Source organism: Rhincodon typus, chromosome 26 (genome assembly GCF_021869965.1).
Source record: "Rhincodon typus isolate 14 chromosome 26, sRhiTyp1.1, whole genome shotgun sequence".
NCBI classification, from domain to species: Eukaryota; Metazoa; Chordata; class Chondrichthyes; order Orectolobiformes; family Rhincodontidae; genus Rhincodon; species Rhincodon typus.
In genome coordinates, this window is record NC_063357.1 from 36620294 (window position 1) to 36637204 (window position 16911).

At 39.3% G+C, this 16911-nt stretch overlaps 1 protein-coding gene across 8 annotated transcripts in view; it reads left to right on the forward strand.

The window, feature by feature from the left end:
* Positions 1-16911, forward strand: part of LOC109928685 (general transcription factor II-I-like) — a 141438-nt gene that overhangs the window by 40694 nt on the left and 83833 nt on the right. For all 8 annotated transcript variants that reach the window (XR_007264808.1, XM_048612434.1, XM_048612435.1 and 5 more), the window contains exons 5-9: positions 951-1134; positions 2390-2418; positions 8461-8512; positions 14023-14072; positions 16074-16145. Coding sequence is in view for 7 of the 8 variants with exons in the window: in XM_048612434.1 (XP_048468391.1) it covers positions 951-1134; positions 2390-2418; positions 8461-8512; positions 14023-14072; positions 16074-16145 (387 nt within the window). In the remaining variant the exon portion in view is untranslated. The remainder of the gene's footprint in view (positions 1-950; positions 1135-2389; positions 2419-8460; positions 8513-14022; positions 14073-16073; positions 16146-16911) is intronic.

A 16911-nucleotide genomic window follows, 5' to 3' on the forward strand; every position in this document is an offset into this window, starting at 1 on the left:
GTCAGAATTGCAAATTGCTACTGTCCCTGAGAAATGTCATTTTGCTTGTACAGCTGACTAAGTTCAGCATGCTTTTAGAAGTGGAAAGTTTGTTTTAATCCTGCTGGCCTACTTATGGATCTAATAGGTAATTGCTGTATATTGTAATGGCAAGCATGGAGAACAGCATGTGTAAATCGTGAACCTCCATTTCATGCTACATTCTCTTGTTATAAAAGAACTGTTTTTTTTTGAGCTACAGCTTTTCCTGTTGGTATGGAGTTTATCTAGAATTTACATCTGCTTGGAAATTTGGGTATTTATTGCATAGTTTGCATTTGTCCCTTTTTTTTTTTTTTGCAATTTTATAGTTTGTAATTTAGTTATCTGTTGGAAGCTTTTTAGTCAGTACTTCTACTTTAGTAAAGCTTTTTTTCTGTAACGCCTCTAGATAACGAGTATCATTCTACCTTGGTTGGCTTGTATTTGGTTGAGGTAAAATTTATAAATTAAAATTGCATAAAATTTACAGTGGCGGGAAAAGTGGTATTGATCAGACATTGTGGACAAGTTAATCAAATTTAAGTTATCCAAGGTAAATTTGGATGCAGTTTCCGTTCAGTATTACTCATTGCTCACTGTATGCACCCCATTCCCTGGCATTGGTTTGTTCTCGTGGATGCTGTTAAGATTTGCAGGCAAGCAATCTGCTAGTGAGATACGTAAGCTGGTCCTTGCTAGATTGCCAGGGGTTTTCTAAAAACTGAAGAAGGCTACTTTTACTGTACCTTTTTATTGGATCCAAAATTATATGAAGATTTTGTCCTTGAGGTACCTTCACTCCAGGATTTTAGTGTCTAGGAGTATTGTGGTTTCAGTGTCTGTGTACCTGATAACTACATCTCTTAAAAAGATATTTTAAAGCTATTTTTTCCCATGTTGTTACTTGTCTCCATTATATCTAATTTCAGGTAAAGCTCTTGGAAAACCTACTCCAAATCCTGTGCCATATGATAAGATCTTGAAGGACCCGGCTGCTGTCGCAATACAAGGACTTCCTGATGGCGTGTGTTTTAAGCACCCTTCAGGTTATGACAGTATGGCATTAAAAAAGATTTTGGAGCAAAAATCACAGATTGCATTTGTAATAAAGAGGTAAACATTCCCCTCAAGCTTAAATCTGAGTGCAAATTTCAGTTCCTATGATGAGACAAGTATAAATAATGAGCTGTAAGATGTAATGACGTGTCAGCCACATTATGAATGTTGCTGCAAAACGGTACCTGTCACGCCAAACTAAAAAAGTAATTTTTCATACAAAACTGCAGTGAGATTATACTCTAAATATTGTATAGCTACTGCGATTTGAAATAAATTTAGGTGGCTGTCTAACCACTAAAGCAAATGAATCTTTCGTTATCTTTTGACTCTGATTTTGTTTACCTGGTTTCTGACAGGTACTAGTCGAGCATTGAGGTCATTTTACTCTCTGTACTGATGTCAGTTCTTGGTAGTTAATTGAAAAACATACTATTGATGTGATACGCTGGATTATAAATAAATCGGGCATTACCTACCCTTCCTGAGGCTGCTTCATGAGCATTTTAACTTGGACTGTTCATCTTGTAATCATTGGTAGGTTTAACGCAATTGAATACTATTCTTTCTCTGTCCTTGGACTACCTCCTGCTTGGTGCTTTGTGGTGAAATGGAGGCAAATGACTCAAATTTTAAAGGATTCAAAAAATCCCATTTGCTGAATTATTCCCTGAGCTGTCTTTTATTTTTGCAAGTAAGTATTTCTCTGAATACTCAATTCACAAGCAGCAGTGAATGATGCAGGGTATTCAGATTTCTTTTCTGCAGCAGAGTAATATTTCTGAGAAAAAGATTTTAATAAAATGATGCAAGGCAACTTCAGTAGAGGGTTTCATTACTTAATTGTAACTGTGGAAATTCCTCACACTAAAGACAAATAATGTTTATTGGTCAGATTTAACCTGCCCAAAATGGAGTTGATCGAAACAGCGGTTAATATTAACACCAGAATTGCTTTTAAAAATAAATTAGCAGAGGGGGTCTAACTTCAAAGGCCAGTGGGTGTAACAGATGTCAAACTAAGCAAACTTAGTGAGTAACATGGTAATTATTATACATTAATGGGCACATACTCAACTTATTCACTTTTAACGAAAACTTGTGTTGCCAACATATAAGAATATAATCTGCGTAATTAGTCGTCCTGTTCATTCTGAGTTCACTTTGCTAATAAAGAACTCTTCTTTGAAGCTTGCTAATTATACTAGATGTCTATAAATGCATATATAACATGGTGATATTAAACATTTGTAAACTGCTGTGTTTTTAGTCAGCTGTCAATACAATGCAATCACTTTTTCTTTTAATCCAGGCCATTTCAGGATACTGCCATTCATCATGGTAAGTTACTTCTATGATGCATAATTCAGCATTCTTGTGTTACTTTTTTATTTGTAAACATGGTGTCATTTTCATAAATGTAGAAATAGGTGGTAAGTTTCTAAAGTTACATTCAAGTGGATGACTAAAAAAATCTTTCCACAGGATGTCTTAATGATCCATTTAGCAATTCAGTCCACAGTAAAACACTTTTTAAATTTTTAGAAAATCATTGACTTGTACAAGTTAAAGGATTTTCGGATTATTTTGGAAAGGATTCTGTGTAATATAGAAAATTGTGATTCTTGAGTGGTAATGTGGGGGATTAAGAAACCTAAGTATTAATTATATCAGTTAAAGGTGAGTAGGCACATGTGGGAATTGGTTGGAAAATCACTTTTTAGCGAATATAGAGATGTATTGACGCGATGGGAGCGGAGTCAAGAGATGATGTTTTGCTCTGAATCCCTCTTTATTCCAAGTGAATGAAACAAAGGACCATGGATGCTGGAGATCTGACAGGTACAAAAACCAAATATGCTGGAGAAACGCAGCAGGTTTGGCAGCATCAATGGAAAAGAAACAGTTCAACGTTTCAAGTCCAGTGACCCTTCAGAAGGGTATGACGACAGGTCACAGGGTATGACGACAGGTCACTGGACATGAAACGTGAACTGTTTTCTCTCCACGGAGGCTGCCAAATCTGTTGAGTTTGTCCAGTGGTTTCTGTTTTTGTAATTCCAAGTGATGATGGCTTTGGATTCTTCCTTCTCTACATGTCTGTCAAGTTATAAAATGATAGCAGAGAATGGCTGCCTAAAGGTGAAGATGGGAAATTAAGGGAAAGGAAATTCAGTAACTGAATGCTACAATCTAGTGGTCACTGTGGAAAATTGCAGAAAGCATGTGTAAATTTTCAAGGGTAGGTTTTTTGATGTTTTCTGAGTCTGAATGAAAAGACCAGTAGTAGAATGAAGTGGACAGGTTAGCACTGGTTACATCGCTACTAAAGAGAAAACTTGGCAGTCTTGCTTCTTAATGAAAGTAAATCAGAAGCAAAGTTTTGGAAGGGATAATAGGAATTGCCAATGCTGGAGTCTGAGATAACAAGGTGTGGAGCTGGAGGAACACAGCAGGCCAGGCAGCATCAGAAGGGCAGGAAAGCTGACGTTTCAGGTCTGGACCCTTCTGCAGAAATGCTTTAGAAAAGTTTTAAAAGCTGGGTGCCCATCAGTTCGATAATAGTTGAGGTTTGGATCTTCCGTTAGGCCTCCCGGATGACATTTACAAGAAAGATGATCGTTTTTTTGGATGTCTATGTGGCACAGCCAGCCTGAAGATTTTTAAAGACAAAGTGGTGCTCCACAGAGGAAAATACCATGGACTTTAACAGACTGTATGGAGGTGTAAAGAAGGTCAACTTAAGAGATCCCTGGTTCACTGTTGGCATTTACATAGTTGGATTGTGCAAGCTGTCACATGTAGACAGGTTCTTGGTTCTGTTTGGTTTTTGGTTTTCAGAGAGGTTCCTAGTTTTATCAGATGTATGCTGTCCTTGGTGGAACATGTGATATTCTGCTGGATAACAAAGACTAAGGACACAGTTACTTTGTTTTGAGATTGTCCAGGTACAGACAGGTGATGGATGATGAGGTAGTCTGTACATCAGTTACTTGTGTTTGTTGCCACGGTGGTGCGGAACAGAATGTGATAGATCAAGGACTGCGTGGATATGATAGAGCTGTCATGCAAAGCTAACTGCCTACAAGAGGAACCAGGTGAGTCTTGTGAATAGAGGGTTGTGACAAAGGTTGCATGTGCAAGAAAGGCTACTGGCAAGCTTAAATGGTAGTTAGTGTAGATTAGGATAATCGAGAAGTGAGCACTAGGAACTGCTAGAATCGGAAATGGAGTAGAACGGAGAGTTTTAGAAAAATGTGTATGTTCTAATAGTGAGTCTGAGTGTGACTCTTGTGTTAGAAAATGATCATGTACTTGAGAAAGGATCTGACCATGTGCAGGAGAGTGGGATGTTGCAATAGTAATCCTGAAATTCATCAAAGTGCAAGTAGAGGTTGTGGTTTGAATAATTTGGACAAAGAAATGAGAATTACAGAATATTCTTGAATTAGGACTAGAAGCCGAAGTCCTCCTGTCTTAGACATTTTGGTTGCTGTCAATAAAGCCGAGGTCAAATTGACACACCCATTTAAAGGCCTCGAATGTTAAAAACCTAGCTGAAAATAAGCAACATGTTTCATAGAAGGAGGGAGTATTCTCACCATCTATCTTCTACTTGCAAGTTTTACCCTAGAGTGTCTCTCCTACTCCATTTCTGCACCATTCAAGGTTGGAAGCCCCACCTGAAAATATGCAATATGTTCAGAACATAGAAAACTCTGTCAGTGGCTCATTTGTAAGGTTATGTAGTTGCTTGGAGTTCCGAAGAGAGGCTGGATGACAAGGATTTCCTTCAGGAAAGATAATCCTGACTCTCAACTTTAGCTCTTGACTGCATGAGTGTTATCACTTGACGCAAACACTGGTTTTCTGCAGGTGAGAACTTTGAGAGAACTTTTTCTGAAACTGCCAAAGAGGCAAACAATGCAGTGGGGATGTAGTGGGAATTAAATGAACACAGTTGTTTAAAGGGTGTGCAATTTTTCACTGATCTGTTTGCTGAAAATCAGCCATGCACATCGGAGAGCAGATCGTGTAGTGTTTTATAGCATGAAAGAAAATTAGAAGATATCTTGATGCATGTTAATTTATGATTGGATATTGCTGCAGAATTTGAAAAACGCTAGATTAAAATAAATCTCTGGGAGGTAGGTTTCTAGTGTTTTAAAATCTTATTTCTTTAGATTTAAACAGAATAGGTCCAGAGTAACTTTAAATTATCAATCCTATTTGGATATGTCAATTCTCATTCCAGTTAGTCCTGCAACATCGTAGAAAGATGAGATTGTGGTTGAGCCTGATTGGTTATGTACCCAGACAAGTGCAAAGCTAGTCTTGGTATGTTAAGATCACCTTCAGAAGTATCCTACTAAAGGCAAATAAATAATTTTTTAAAAAGCACATTCTTTGATTCACCCAAGGATAAAAACCTAAGGACGTGAAATTAGTAATTTTCAGTGCTGCTGTACATGCTAATTGCCCTGATGGATATTAGAGTGGGGGTGGTTTCTTAATTTTTGATTAATGAAAATGGGGCATGTAGTCCTTTAGTTGGGAAGTTAAGGAAGTAATTAGATTCTTACATGCACTTTTAGTTGAAGAAGTACTGATTCCTGTGTAGATAATTTATGCTTTAAGAGAAATTCTCTGCATAGGACATGCTGAAGATAATTTGCCCATTATAGATATGTAGATTAATTGTTCTTTATGGAATAGGATTCACTGTTTTACTACTTGTAAAAGATCAAGTCTTGATCATGATATGTTGTAATAAATGTTGGAGAGAAAGGAAGTCTTCAAGATGAAATGTCTTGATGCAAGTTATCTGTGGTAGATGTGATCTAAAAAGAAACGCCCTGTACTAAGAAGTTGTCCAGGGTTCCAAATGAGAAGTGTTTCGTAATATTAGATTTAGATTTTATTGTTGTGTACTGGAGTACAGTAAAAAGTGCACAAAGTTGCCATTCTCTGGCGCCATCTCAGTATATGAAAGATAAGATTAAAAACCAAAACAGAAATAAAAGGAACAGCCAAAAGAAAAGGAAATGTCTAGGTTACTCCCTGCCTCCTCCATGAATCCTTGCTAGCAGAAAAACAAAGCCACAAAGTCCATCCCTCAGCTGTAAACACTGAGGTGCCCTTGAACCCTGCACTCTGCTGCAGTCAGAACCTCCACCGTTTTTGCCGTCGGATAGCCGGGCCCTGCCATGGCCTGTAGCTGCACCGCCAGTGCTGGAACCATGTCGCTGTTCTTGGGTACCATCCACCAGTGCCGTTGCTGCCATGGGTTTGTGCTGGACAGAACTTGGCAATGCAGCCTCTACTGAAGCTGCTGGGGCCCAAACTCAATGCTGCATCCACAACACCGAAGCAGCTAGTGCCTTTTCTGGCTTACGTTGCTGCCGCTGCCACCTCCTGTGACTGCCACTTCAGCAAAGAAACCCACTGCTGCCGACCCACCAGGAAGGAACTGCTCCCCCCCTCCAACTCTGTTTTTGTGAACAGCATTTGTTCTTCAATTCCCTATACTGTGAAAGCAGTGAAATATGAAACAACCTTCAGGATGTTGGAAGTGTATAATTAGTCTCCCAAATAGCAGCTGTAATATGTCATGTGCACTTTATCCAGCATTGCATTTCATTGCATAGCCTAATTCTGAAGATGGAAGGTGAATACACTCAGTCACTAGATGAGCTCACCAACAATGCAGTATCTAAAAAAGAAAGATGCTGTACATTTATAAATAACCAACCTCTTGAAAATATCAAATGAGTTTGGTGACTGGAGCGGGGTTGTCCACTTCCCTCACGAGAGAGATGGGAATTTATGTAGAACTTTTTAATTTACTTTTCACATGTACCTTGGAGGTAGGAAACATATTCCAATTACAGTCCTAGATTTGGCCAAATCATTTGAGGCTGACCTGACAAAAATAGCCAAAGCAATGTCTTGGTCACTGTTTGATGGTTTATTGGCAACTCTTGTCAATCACTGTTCATTTGAGCCAAACACTGATTCTGCAGCTACCAAGAGCTTTGCTTCTGAAGATGGCTGTGAACCAAGGGGTTAAACTTCTCCATGTTGAGTTTTGTGATAGGCAAAGGATATGACACATTACTTAGAAGTATGTGATTAATTGCTATGAAACCCATGTTGATATCATGTAATTTATAGATTTGATTAAAAAAAAAAATCATCTTTGGATATATTTGTATATTTTAGTGAAGTTTTGATGGCCAGTCTATGCTTGTCACAAATACACCCCTCCCCATGTGTATCCACTTTGCTGACTCATACGCTAAGATACTAAATGATAGCAGCTGGTTCCTCATAAACCTGTAAGGATGAAATGTAGGAATTCCTATATAATGAAACCAGATCAGTCTGCTAGCAAAACATTGACATTGAATTTGGACAATATTTTTCTATAAACTCCATTTTTCATTTTTCAGCTTCAGTCTGTTAACTGACAGTCTGACTGATCCTCCTGCAGTTTTAGGGCTGTAAGTTTGAATTGACCAGAAACTGAACAGGACCAGCCATTCAAATTCTGTGGCTACAAGAGCAGGTCGAGACAGGGAATTCTGCAGTGTATAGCTCCCACCTGATTTACCAAAGCCACCCGCTATCTACAAGGCATAAGTCAAAATTGTAATGGAAAGCCACTCACTTGTTTGGGTGAGTGCAGGTTTAACAATATACAAGAAGTTAGACACCACACCATCTGGTACAAAGCAATCCATCCACCACCTTTTTCAAAATTCACTCCCTTACCACTGATCCACAGTAATAGCATCCACAAGATGCATTCCAGCATCTTACCAAGGTTCCCTCAATGGCACTTTTCAAACCTGCAAATTCCTCTCAAATCTGTATACCACCCTGACTTGGAACTATATCATTGTTCTTTCATTGCCATTGGATTATGATGCTGGAACGCGCTTCCCAAAGCACTAAGCAATTTTTTTTCTCTCTTTGTCTCTGTGTCTGTCTTTCTTTTTTTTTCCTTCTTTCTCTCCCTCCCTGTCTGTCCTTTTCCCCCACCCCGAGCTCTGTCTCCTAGCCCCTCCTGTTTCTTCCTCTCTCCCCAACCTCCCTCTCTCTGTCTCCCTCTTGCCCACCCCCCTCCTCTTCTCTCTCTCTGTCTCTGTCTGTTCTCCTCACTCGCAAAATGGAGGGCAGTGCTTTGCTACTGCTTGCAAGGGCAATTGAGAATGATCAATAAATGCTAATGCTTCCTGTTATCCTTGAATGACTATTTTTAAAGAATGTTGTTTGCCAACTTGATTATTTATTTTGAAATAAAAGGTTTCAATTTGAGTTTTTCAAATCCAATTGCTGTGTGTGGGCAAGTTACTCACATGTAAATATTTCTTTTTGTAGTGGAAAAGAAACAGCCAACTGGAAAAGAAAACTCTCAGATGCCACCTGCCAGGTGAGAAGGGAAATAAAGGACAATATGTCTGTTAACTTTGTGGCAATGCTTAAATTGTCCATTCACCCTATGATCTTGTTTTCTTATCCTCAACTATCTCTTCCTCCTATTCTTTTCCTCCTCCCCTCTTCCTGCTTTTCCCTTTTTAGCCACTTCATGTTTCATCTGGGATTTCTGTTTCCTCTATATGCCTGTGATCTGTCTGTCACCTGACTTTCTCTTTGCGTTCTTCCATTCTTTGACTCTGCCTCTTTTCCCTTCATTCTGTCTGAAGGTCTCTCTCGTTCTGTCTGTATATTTTTCTTTCCTCTTCTCTTTCACTGTCTCACTCTCCCATTGCTTACGGCTTTTGCTGTCCCATTTCCCTTCTGCATTCCTCTGCTTTTATTGTTTTTCACTTGCTGTTTTTTTCCCCCCTGTTAACTGACTTGTTCACTTCATTCTTTTTCTGCATTTCCATCCACTTGCCCAAATTATTGACGAGTAGTCCTATTGTGTTTTTAACAGCATGAGTACTACCTAGAACAGTACAACACAGGAACAGGCCCTTTGGCTCACCTATGTGTGCGCTGACCATGGTGCCGTTCTAAACTAAGACCATCTGCCTGAACATGGTCCTTTTCCATCTATTGTCTGCTTGTTCATGTTGCTTCATAATGCTTCTTAAGTTATCGTATCTGCTACTGCCACCTCATGTGGCAAAGGTTCCATGCACTCGCCATCCTCTGTTTTTAAAAAAAAAGCTTACCTTGCATATCCCTTTTAAACTTTCACCTCTCACCTTACACTTATGCCACCTAGTATTTGACATTTTCATCCTGGGAAAATGACTCCCAATACCCGCCCTATCCATGCTTCTCATAATTTTATATATTTATTATCAGATTGCCTCTTAGCTTTTGACACTCTAGTGAAAGCAACAAATTTGTCCAACCCCTGCTTATCACTACTTTAATCCAGGCAACAATCCTGTAAATCTCTGTTGCACCCTCTCAAAAGCCTTCACATCCTTCCAATAGTGTGGCAACCAGAACTGCACGCAGCACTCCAAATGTAGCCTAACTAAAGTTTCATATAGCTGCACCGTAATTTGCCAGCTTTTATACTCGATACCCTGACAGATGAAGGCAAGCATGCAGTTTGATGCCTTTATCATCTTATCCAATTGTGTTGACACTTTCAGCGAGCTATAGACGTACATACCCAAGATCCCTCTGTATATCAATGCTCCTAAGGGTTCTGCCTTTTACAGTATACTTTCTTCTTGTGTATAATCTCCCAAAATACATCATCTCACACTTGTCCAGACTAAACTCCATCTGCTATTTCTTGGCCCGATTTGTGTGTGTGTTTTTTTTTTCCCAAACTGATCTATACCCTGCTGTGTCTTTTGACAACTATACTCACTGTCCACAACTCCCAACTATTTTTGTGTTGTCTGCAAACTTGCTAATCGGTCTTTCTACATTTGCATCCAAATTATTCAGTTATCTTACTGACAACAGAGGTCCTAGCACTGATCCTTGCAGAATGCCACTGGTCACAGAACTTCAGTCAGAAAAGCACCCCTCCGTAGCTACTCTGTCTTTAATGACTAACCCAATTTTGTATTCAACTTACCAACTCGCCATGGATCCTATGTGAATTAGTCTTCTGGACCAACTTGCTACGAGGGATCTTGTCAAATACTTCAGTAAAGTCCATGTAGATGACATCCACTGCCTTCCCCTCATTACTTGTCTTCATCACTTGCACAAAAAATTCAAATTTTGTGAGATAAAACCACCCCTGTGAAAAGCAATGCTGGCTGTCCCTAAAAAGGATACAAAAATCTCTGTCAAGACCCCAGCAACCTCCTCCCTTACTTCCCTCAGTATCATGGGATAGATCCCATCAGACTTGGGGACTTATCTACCTTAATGTTTTTCAAGACAATCAACGCCACCATCACCTTGGCAAATATCAGCATATTCCTCCCTAATGTTATCATCATCCATGTCCTTCTTGGTGAATACTAATGCAAGGTACTGATCCTAATCAGACCTCACGTACTTCCTCTGCCTCCACACATAAATTCCCTCCTTTTAGTCCTTGAGTGGACCTACCCTTCTCACCTTTTCTCTAACTATCCTCTTGCTCCAAATATATATAAATAGTGCCTTGGGATTCTCCTTAATCCTACTTGCTAGATTCCTTTTAGCTGTCCCAATCCCTTGTTTAAGTTCTTTTCTGCTTTTATATTCCCCAAGGGCCTTGAATTTTAAAGTTTTATAGGCACTCACGGATGGACTTAGCATTATCCAGGAAGTGGAAGTGGTTGGGGCAGAGCTGAGAAATGGTATAGGGAAGAAGTTTTTTGGGGAGTGGGGTACAGCTTCCCTAACAATATCTGCAGTAGAATATTGTAAAAGGGAAGAAATAATGGGAACTTGTCAGAAAGGTGTGTTGATAATCATGGGCAAATTTAGTGTGTCTGTATACTGAGAAACTTGTTCAGCAACGGTGACCTAAATGAGGAGAGTTCATAGGATGTTTATGGAATAGATTCTTATGGCATGGTTTGGAACTCACCGAAGATCAGACTACACTAGACCTGGTATTTGTGCCATGCGATTCGCTTAATTAATGACCTCTTAGTAAACACACTCCTAGGTTGCAGTCATCATAATATACTGTTTGGAGGAGTTAGGGGTAGGTCCAAGATTCCAATCTAAACTTGAATAAGGGCAATGATGAGGGCATGAAAGCAGAACTAGCTAAAGTGAACTGGGCAAATTGGGTTAAGGGATTGGTCCGGAGAGATAGCATGGCTGACATAAAAGGAGATAAATTCCAAATGAGTAAAAACTTCCAAGGAAGTGTTCATCATCTGTGACTTTAAAATAATGCTAAAGTTAACATCAAACTTGAAACAACCGCATATATTTCACAAAAATGGGTGACAGATCAGAAGGTTGAATACAAACAAACATGACTGCAAGATTAATATGGGTGAAACTTGTATGAGAAAGCAGAATAACAAAGTTCAAGTGAGTATTTAAAAAGGAAAAGAGTTAAAATGAACCTGGATCCTATGTAAATTGAGTGGGGAATTATTGGTACATAAGGAGAAGTCAGATTACTGGTGATTTTGTATTGCTCATCACTGTAGAGGATATAAGTAGCATAGAAATAGCTGTGAATCAAGAAACTGAAAGGATAGTGGTACAAAACCTAACAATCATTAGGAAAGTGGCACTCAGTGAATTGTTGGAGTTGTATTGACAAGTCCCCTGGCCTTCATCTGGGGTCTTAAAAGAAATGACTAGTGAGATGGATGTTTCCTTGGTCCTGATTTTACAAAATCCTTAGATTTGGATAAGGTTGCATTAGATTCGACGGTAAATATTTATTTAAAGTGAGGGAGAGAGAAGGCTTGAAACTACTGTCTAATTAGCTTAACATCTGTCAGGGAAACTTAAAAAACTGTTATTTATGCTACTGTAGCAGGCCAATTAAAAGAGAAGCACGATAATAAGACAGAATCAGCTTGGTTTTGTGAAAGGGAGATGCTGCCAGACCTGCTGAGTTTCTCCTCATTTTTGGTGTTTCTTAGAGATCTGGACGGGTTAAGTGCCTGGGCAACGAAACAAGAGATAATGTGGGCAAGAGTGAGGCTGTTGACTTTGAACATCTAAATTCACACATTTATTTATCTTATAAAATGTATTTTTTTTTTATTGTTATGACCAGAGAGACTTTGTACTCTTACAGTCAACAGTTGGTATGTAGAAGAGCAAGCGCTAAAAAAGTGAATGGCATGTTAGCTTTAATTACAGTAGGATTGAAGTGGAGGAATAAAGAAGTATTTTGTTATATTTTTTACAGGACATTGGTTAAGACTAAACCTGAAGTGCTGTGTGCAGTTTTGGTCACCATATTTAAGGAAGGATGTACTAGATTAGTGCCTGAGATGAGAGGATTGCCCAGTGATATATTGAGTAAATTGTCCTAGTTTAGAAGAAAGAGGTGGTTGCATTGAAACAGACAATATTTTCTAGTGGCATGACCGGGTAGATACTGAGAGGCGGTTTTTTTTCTGGCTGTGATCTATAACACAATGGCATAATCTCAGAATAAAGAGGTAACTTTATGGATTTAAGTAAGGCGTTTGATAAGGTTCCCCATGGTAGGCTGATGCAGAAAGTAAGGAGACATGGGATAGGGGGAAATGTGGCAGATTGGATTCAGAATTGGCTGACACTTAGAAGACGAAGGGTGGTAGTGGACGGAAAATATTCAACATGGTGCTCAGTTACGAGTGGTGTACCACAAGGATCTGTTCTGGGTCCTCTTTTGTTTGAGATTTTTGTAAATGATTTGGATGAAGGAGTGGAAGGGTGGATTAGTAAGTTCACGGATGATACGAAGGTGGGTCGAGTTGTGGATAGTGTGGAGGGCTGTTCTAGGTTACAAAGGGACATTGATAGGATGCAGAGCTGGGCTGAGAAGTGGCAGATGGAGTTTAACCCTGAAAAATGTGAGGTGATTCATTTTGGAAGGACAAATTTGAAAGCAGAATACAGAGTTAACGGAAAGATTCTTGGCAGTGTAGAGGAGCAGAGGGATCTCAGGGTTCATGTCCACAGTTCCCTGAAAGGTGCCACCCAGATGGATAGAGTTGTTAAGAAGGCGTATGGTGTGTTAGCATTCATCAATAGAGGGATTGAGTTCAAGAGCCGTGAAGTTATGGTCCAGCTATACAAAAGCTGGTTTGGCCAGGTTCGGCCACATCTGGAGTATTGTGTCCAGTTCTGGTTGCCTCGTTATAGGAAAGATGTGGAAGCGTTGGAAATGGTGCAGAGGAGATTTACCAGGATGTTGCCTGGAATGAAGGGAAGGTCTTACGAGGAAAGGTTGAGAGAGCTAGGGCTTTTCTCTTTCGAACGACGAAGGATGAGAGGTGACTTGATAGAGGTGTACAAAATGATCAGAAGTATAGATAGAGTGGACAGCCAGAGACTTTTTCCTAAGGTGGAGGTAGCTATTATGAGGGGGCATAGTTTTAAAATGAGTGGAGGTAGATATAGGGGAGATGTCAGAGGTAGGTTCTTTACTTGGAGAGTGGTAGGGGCGTGGAATGCATTGCCGGAGAGGGTAGTGGAGTCATCCTCATTAGGGGCATTTAAGCGGCTATTAGACAGGCATATGGATGATAGTATAAGGTAGGGGTGGAGGTTAGGTGGACCTTAGGTTTAGGGTAAAAGTTCAGCACATCCTTGTGGGCCGACGGGCCTGTACTGTGCTGTACTATTCTATGTAACCATTTAGGACTGAGATGAGGAAAAATATCTAAACTCCAAGGAGATTTGCATCTTTAGAACTCTCTGGGTGCTCCATCATTTAATATGTTTTAAGTTGGGATAGACAAATTTTTGGACACACCAAAATATATGGGAATGCACAGCTAAGTAAAATTGAAGCCCTAAGTTAGCCATGAATGCATTGAAAATGTTGGTTTTATTTTATAGCTTTGTTCCAGTTCAGGTGAAAACAGAGCCATCTGATGACAGCCAACCTAGTAAGTGCTACTTCTTGAAATTCTCAATGCAGTATGCTTTTTATTGAAGAAAAAAAACAAATCAGTGTTGTATCAGTATCCACTGAAAGTTTCTGCATTGTATTTTTAATGCTAACTTGTGTCCTTGTTACTTTCTTCTGAATTTACTGGTGTTCAGTGAAAATATGATCATTTCTCATGCATTTGTGGTGCTGAATAGGTGGCTCTCCTGCCTCTTGAGCAGGAAGATCCTGGGTTCAAGACCAATTCTAGGGATTATTGGCTGCAAAAGAACCCAGCCATTGGTGAAGGCAGGCCACTATTATTGCTGGTTCACATCCCAGACAAATGAAAAGGCTTTCGGCATCTAATACAAAAGCAATGATAGTTTATATGAAAATGATTGGATGCTGTGATGAGTGACAGGGTAATGGGAGAAGCTGAAAACAGAAGGTAGTCATTGCATCTAGCATTAACAACTGTCAAAGTAAAAGAATTTGATATTTAACACAGTTTAATAGGATTGCAGATCTGTTTCAGATGAGATGACTGTAATGCTCATTTTAATTGTTTCACCCAGAAAGCTTAAAATTTGCTAATTCTAGGATTTTCCATTCCAAAGCATCCTCAGTTGTATTCCTTCAATATCTGTATTCTGTTTAATACTGTATTTCTTCAATATTATAATCTTACTGTGCAGAATCTCTTTCGAGCCCCTTTTTTGTTTTAAAACCAAAATAAATAAAACACTGTTGCAGCCTTTGTTAATACCCTGACTTTCCTCCAAAGAACCTGGTTAACATATTGGATGCAACTTGCAACAAATCTATGACTACCCTGGAGAAACTTCAGTTATGAGGAAGATAAAGATGCTTAATTTTCCATTGGCAAAGGTTTAAAAAATCTGATTGAGGTGTTCAAAATTGAGAGGCTTATAGTAATATTAACAGGGCCTCAACTGAAGACCCAATGCCAGTGGAATGAAAGGAGAGGATAAACTTTTCTTTTACAAGTAGCATTTTAGGCATGACATGCCTTAATAGAAACTGGTGTAACTAGATGTCGTAATAGCTTTTAAAAGGGAAGTGGGGAAAATATATATTGAGTGGGGCAAGAGCGTGAGACCCTATGGGAAGATATTTCAAAGAACCAGTGGGATGTGATTGCACTTGTTCTATAATGAGTCTATAAACATCTACCTCAAGTTACAAGGATGATGAAGTATGCTTAAAATAGGCACTAAACTCATTTAGAGATAACACCATGTGGAGCTGGAGGAACACAGTTGGGCAGGCAACATCAGAAGAGCAAGAAAGTTGACGTTTCGGGTCGGGACCCTTCTTCAGAAATCGACTTTCCTGCTCCTCTGCTGCCTGGCCTGCTGTGTTCCTCCAGCTCCACACTGTGTTATCTCTGACTCCAGCATCTGCAGATCAGCATCTCTGAGTAAACTCATTTTAATGTTTGAAGTAGTTTAGATTGGTGTACTTTTAAACCCTTAAAATTCTCAGCTATTTAGTATTGTGAACAGAGTGAATTGGTAAACTAGCATCAGCTGATTGTGTGTATTAAATTTCCACTTCAAATGAGACAAAATGGGCTATATTGAGGAGGTGTTCTATTATGTTTTTCTATCACATAGTTGTATGTCATTTATCAGCTATGAGTTTACGTTGAAAGTTCTGACAACAAACATTTTTGAGGGCAGCAAATGTAAAGTAGCTAGTAAGTGGTCCCAGAATTGCTGCTTTTGATTGTTGAGTTCCATGTATAATTGAGGGTCAGTTGACTTGTTGGTGAAGCAAACGTTGCACTTGGCTGTGGCTAAATAGTCTACTGGCATTCATTATGAGGACCATATGTGACTAGTGAACACTTGAATAAATGGGGAAGAGTTCTGGTGTCTGCACTAGTCCCTGCAGAAGATGGAGAATGGGCGAGAAATTAATTTCTTGTTTGAGTAAACTCTTTATAAAATTAGATTTGGTTGTATAACATTTTCATATCTGAAAATTGTTTCAGGCACATCTGTTGAACCAGTTGCAATCAAAGCAGAGCCAGAAGATCCAGATTATTATCGATACAGTGTTCAAGGTAACATGGAAATCCAGTTTACAGTGCTCTCTCTTGGCACATGTGACTAGCTATATGTTCAGTCTGATTTTATGAAATTATCTTATTTTTCTGTACCTGCCTGTTATTAAAAACATTGGATTCGTGGATGTTTTTGTATGCTGTGTAATAAAGCATTTCTTTAGTCCATCTGAGTTGGTTTATTGCAACATCTGACTGATTCTATTAATTTGAACACCTTTTGAATCTGCAACGACTTCAGGCAAGAAGGTGATCATGAATGGGGCAGAGCAAGTATGCAGAAAAGAAGCATAGGTAAAGAAAGTGTGAAAGTGGGGAAAAAAGGCAGACCAAGTTATCTTAAGTGAGAACAATATAATAGTGATGGCAGGAGAGGCAGAAGATGGGGAAAGAGAACTGGGATGGGGAGCACATACAAGAATCAAATAGTTATAAGGTGGTGAGGCAGTGCTCTGGAGAACACAATTACAGTGGAAAATGGGCAAAGGAAGATGGTGAAATGTATGAAGTGACAATGGTAGCTCATGCTGAAAACAAGCAGAAGTTCTCTATTGATATATAAATAATAAAATGGATGTAAAAGGAGGAGTGCGGCCAAGTAGGGGATTTGTGCATGGAGGCATTGGCATTGCTGAGGTATGAATTGAAAACTTTGCATTTGTCTTTGCAGTGGAAGAATGCTGCAGGCCATGGTGTAAGAGGAGAAAATGTAACTTCTTAAAGGCTTTAAAACTAATAAGGAGATGGTACCGGAGAGACTATACTC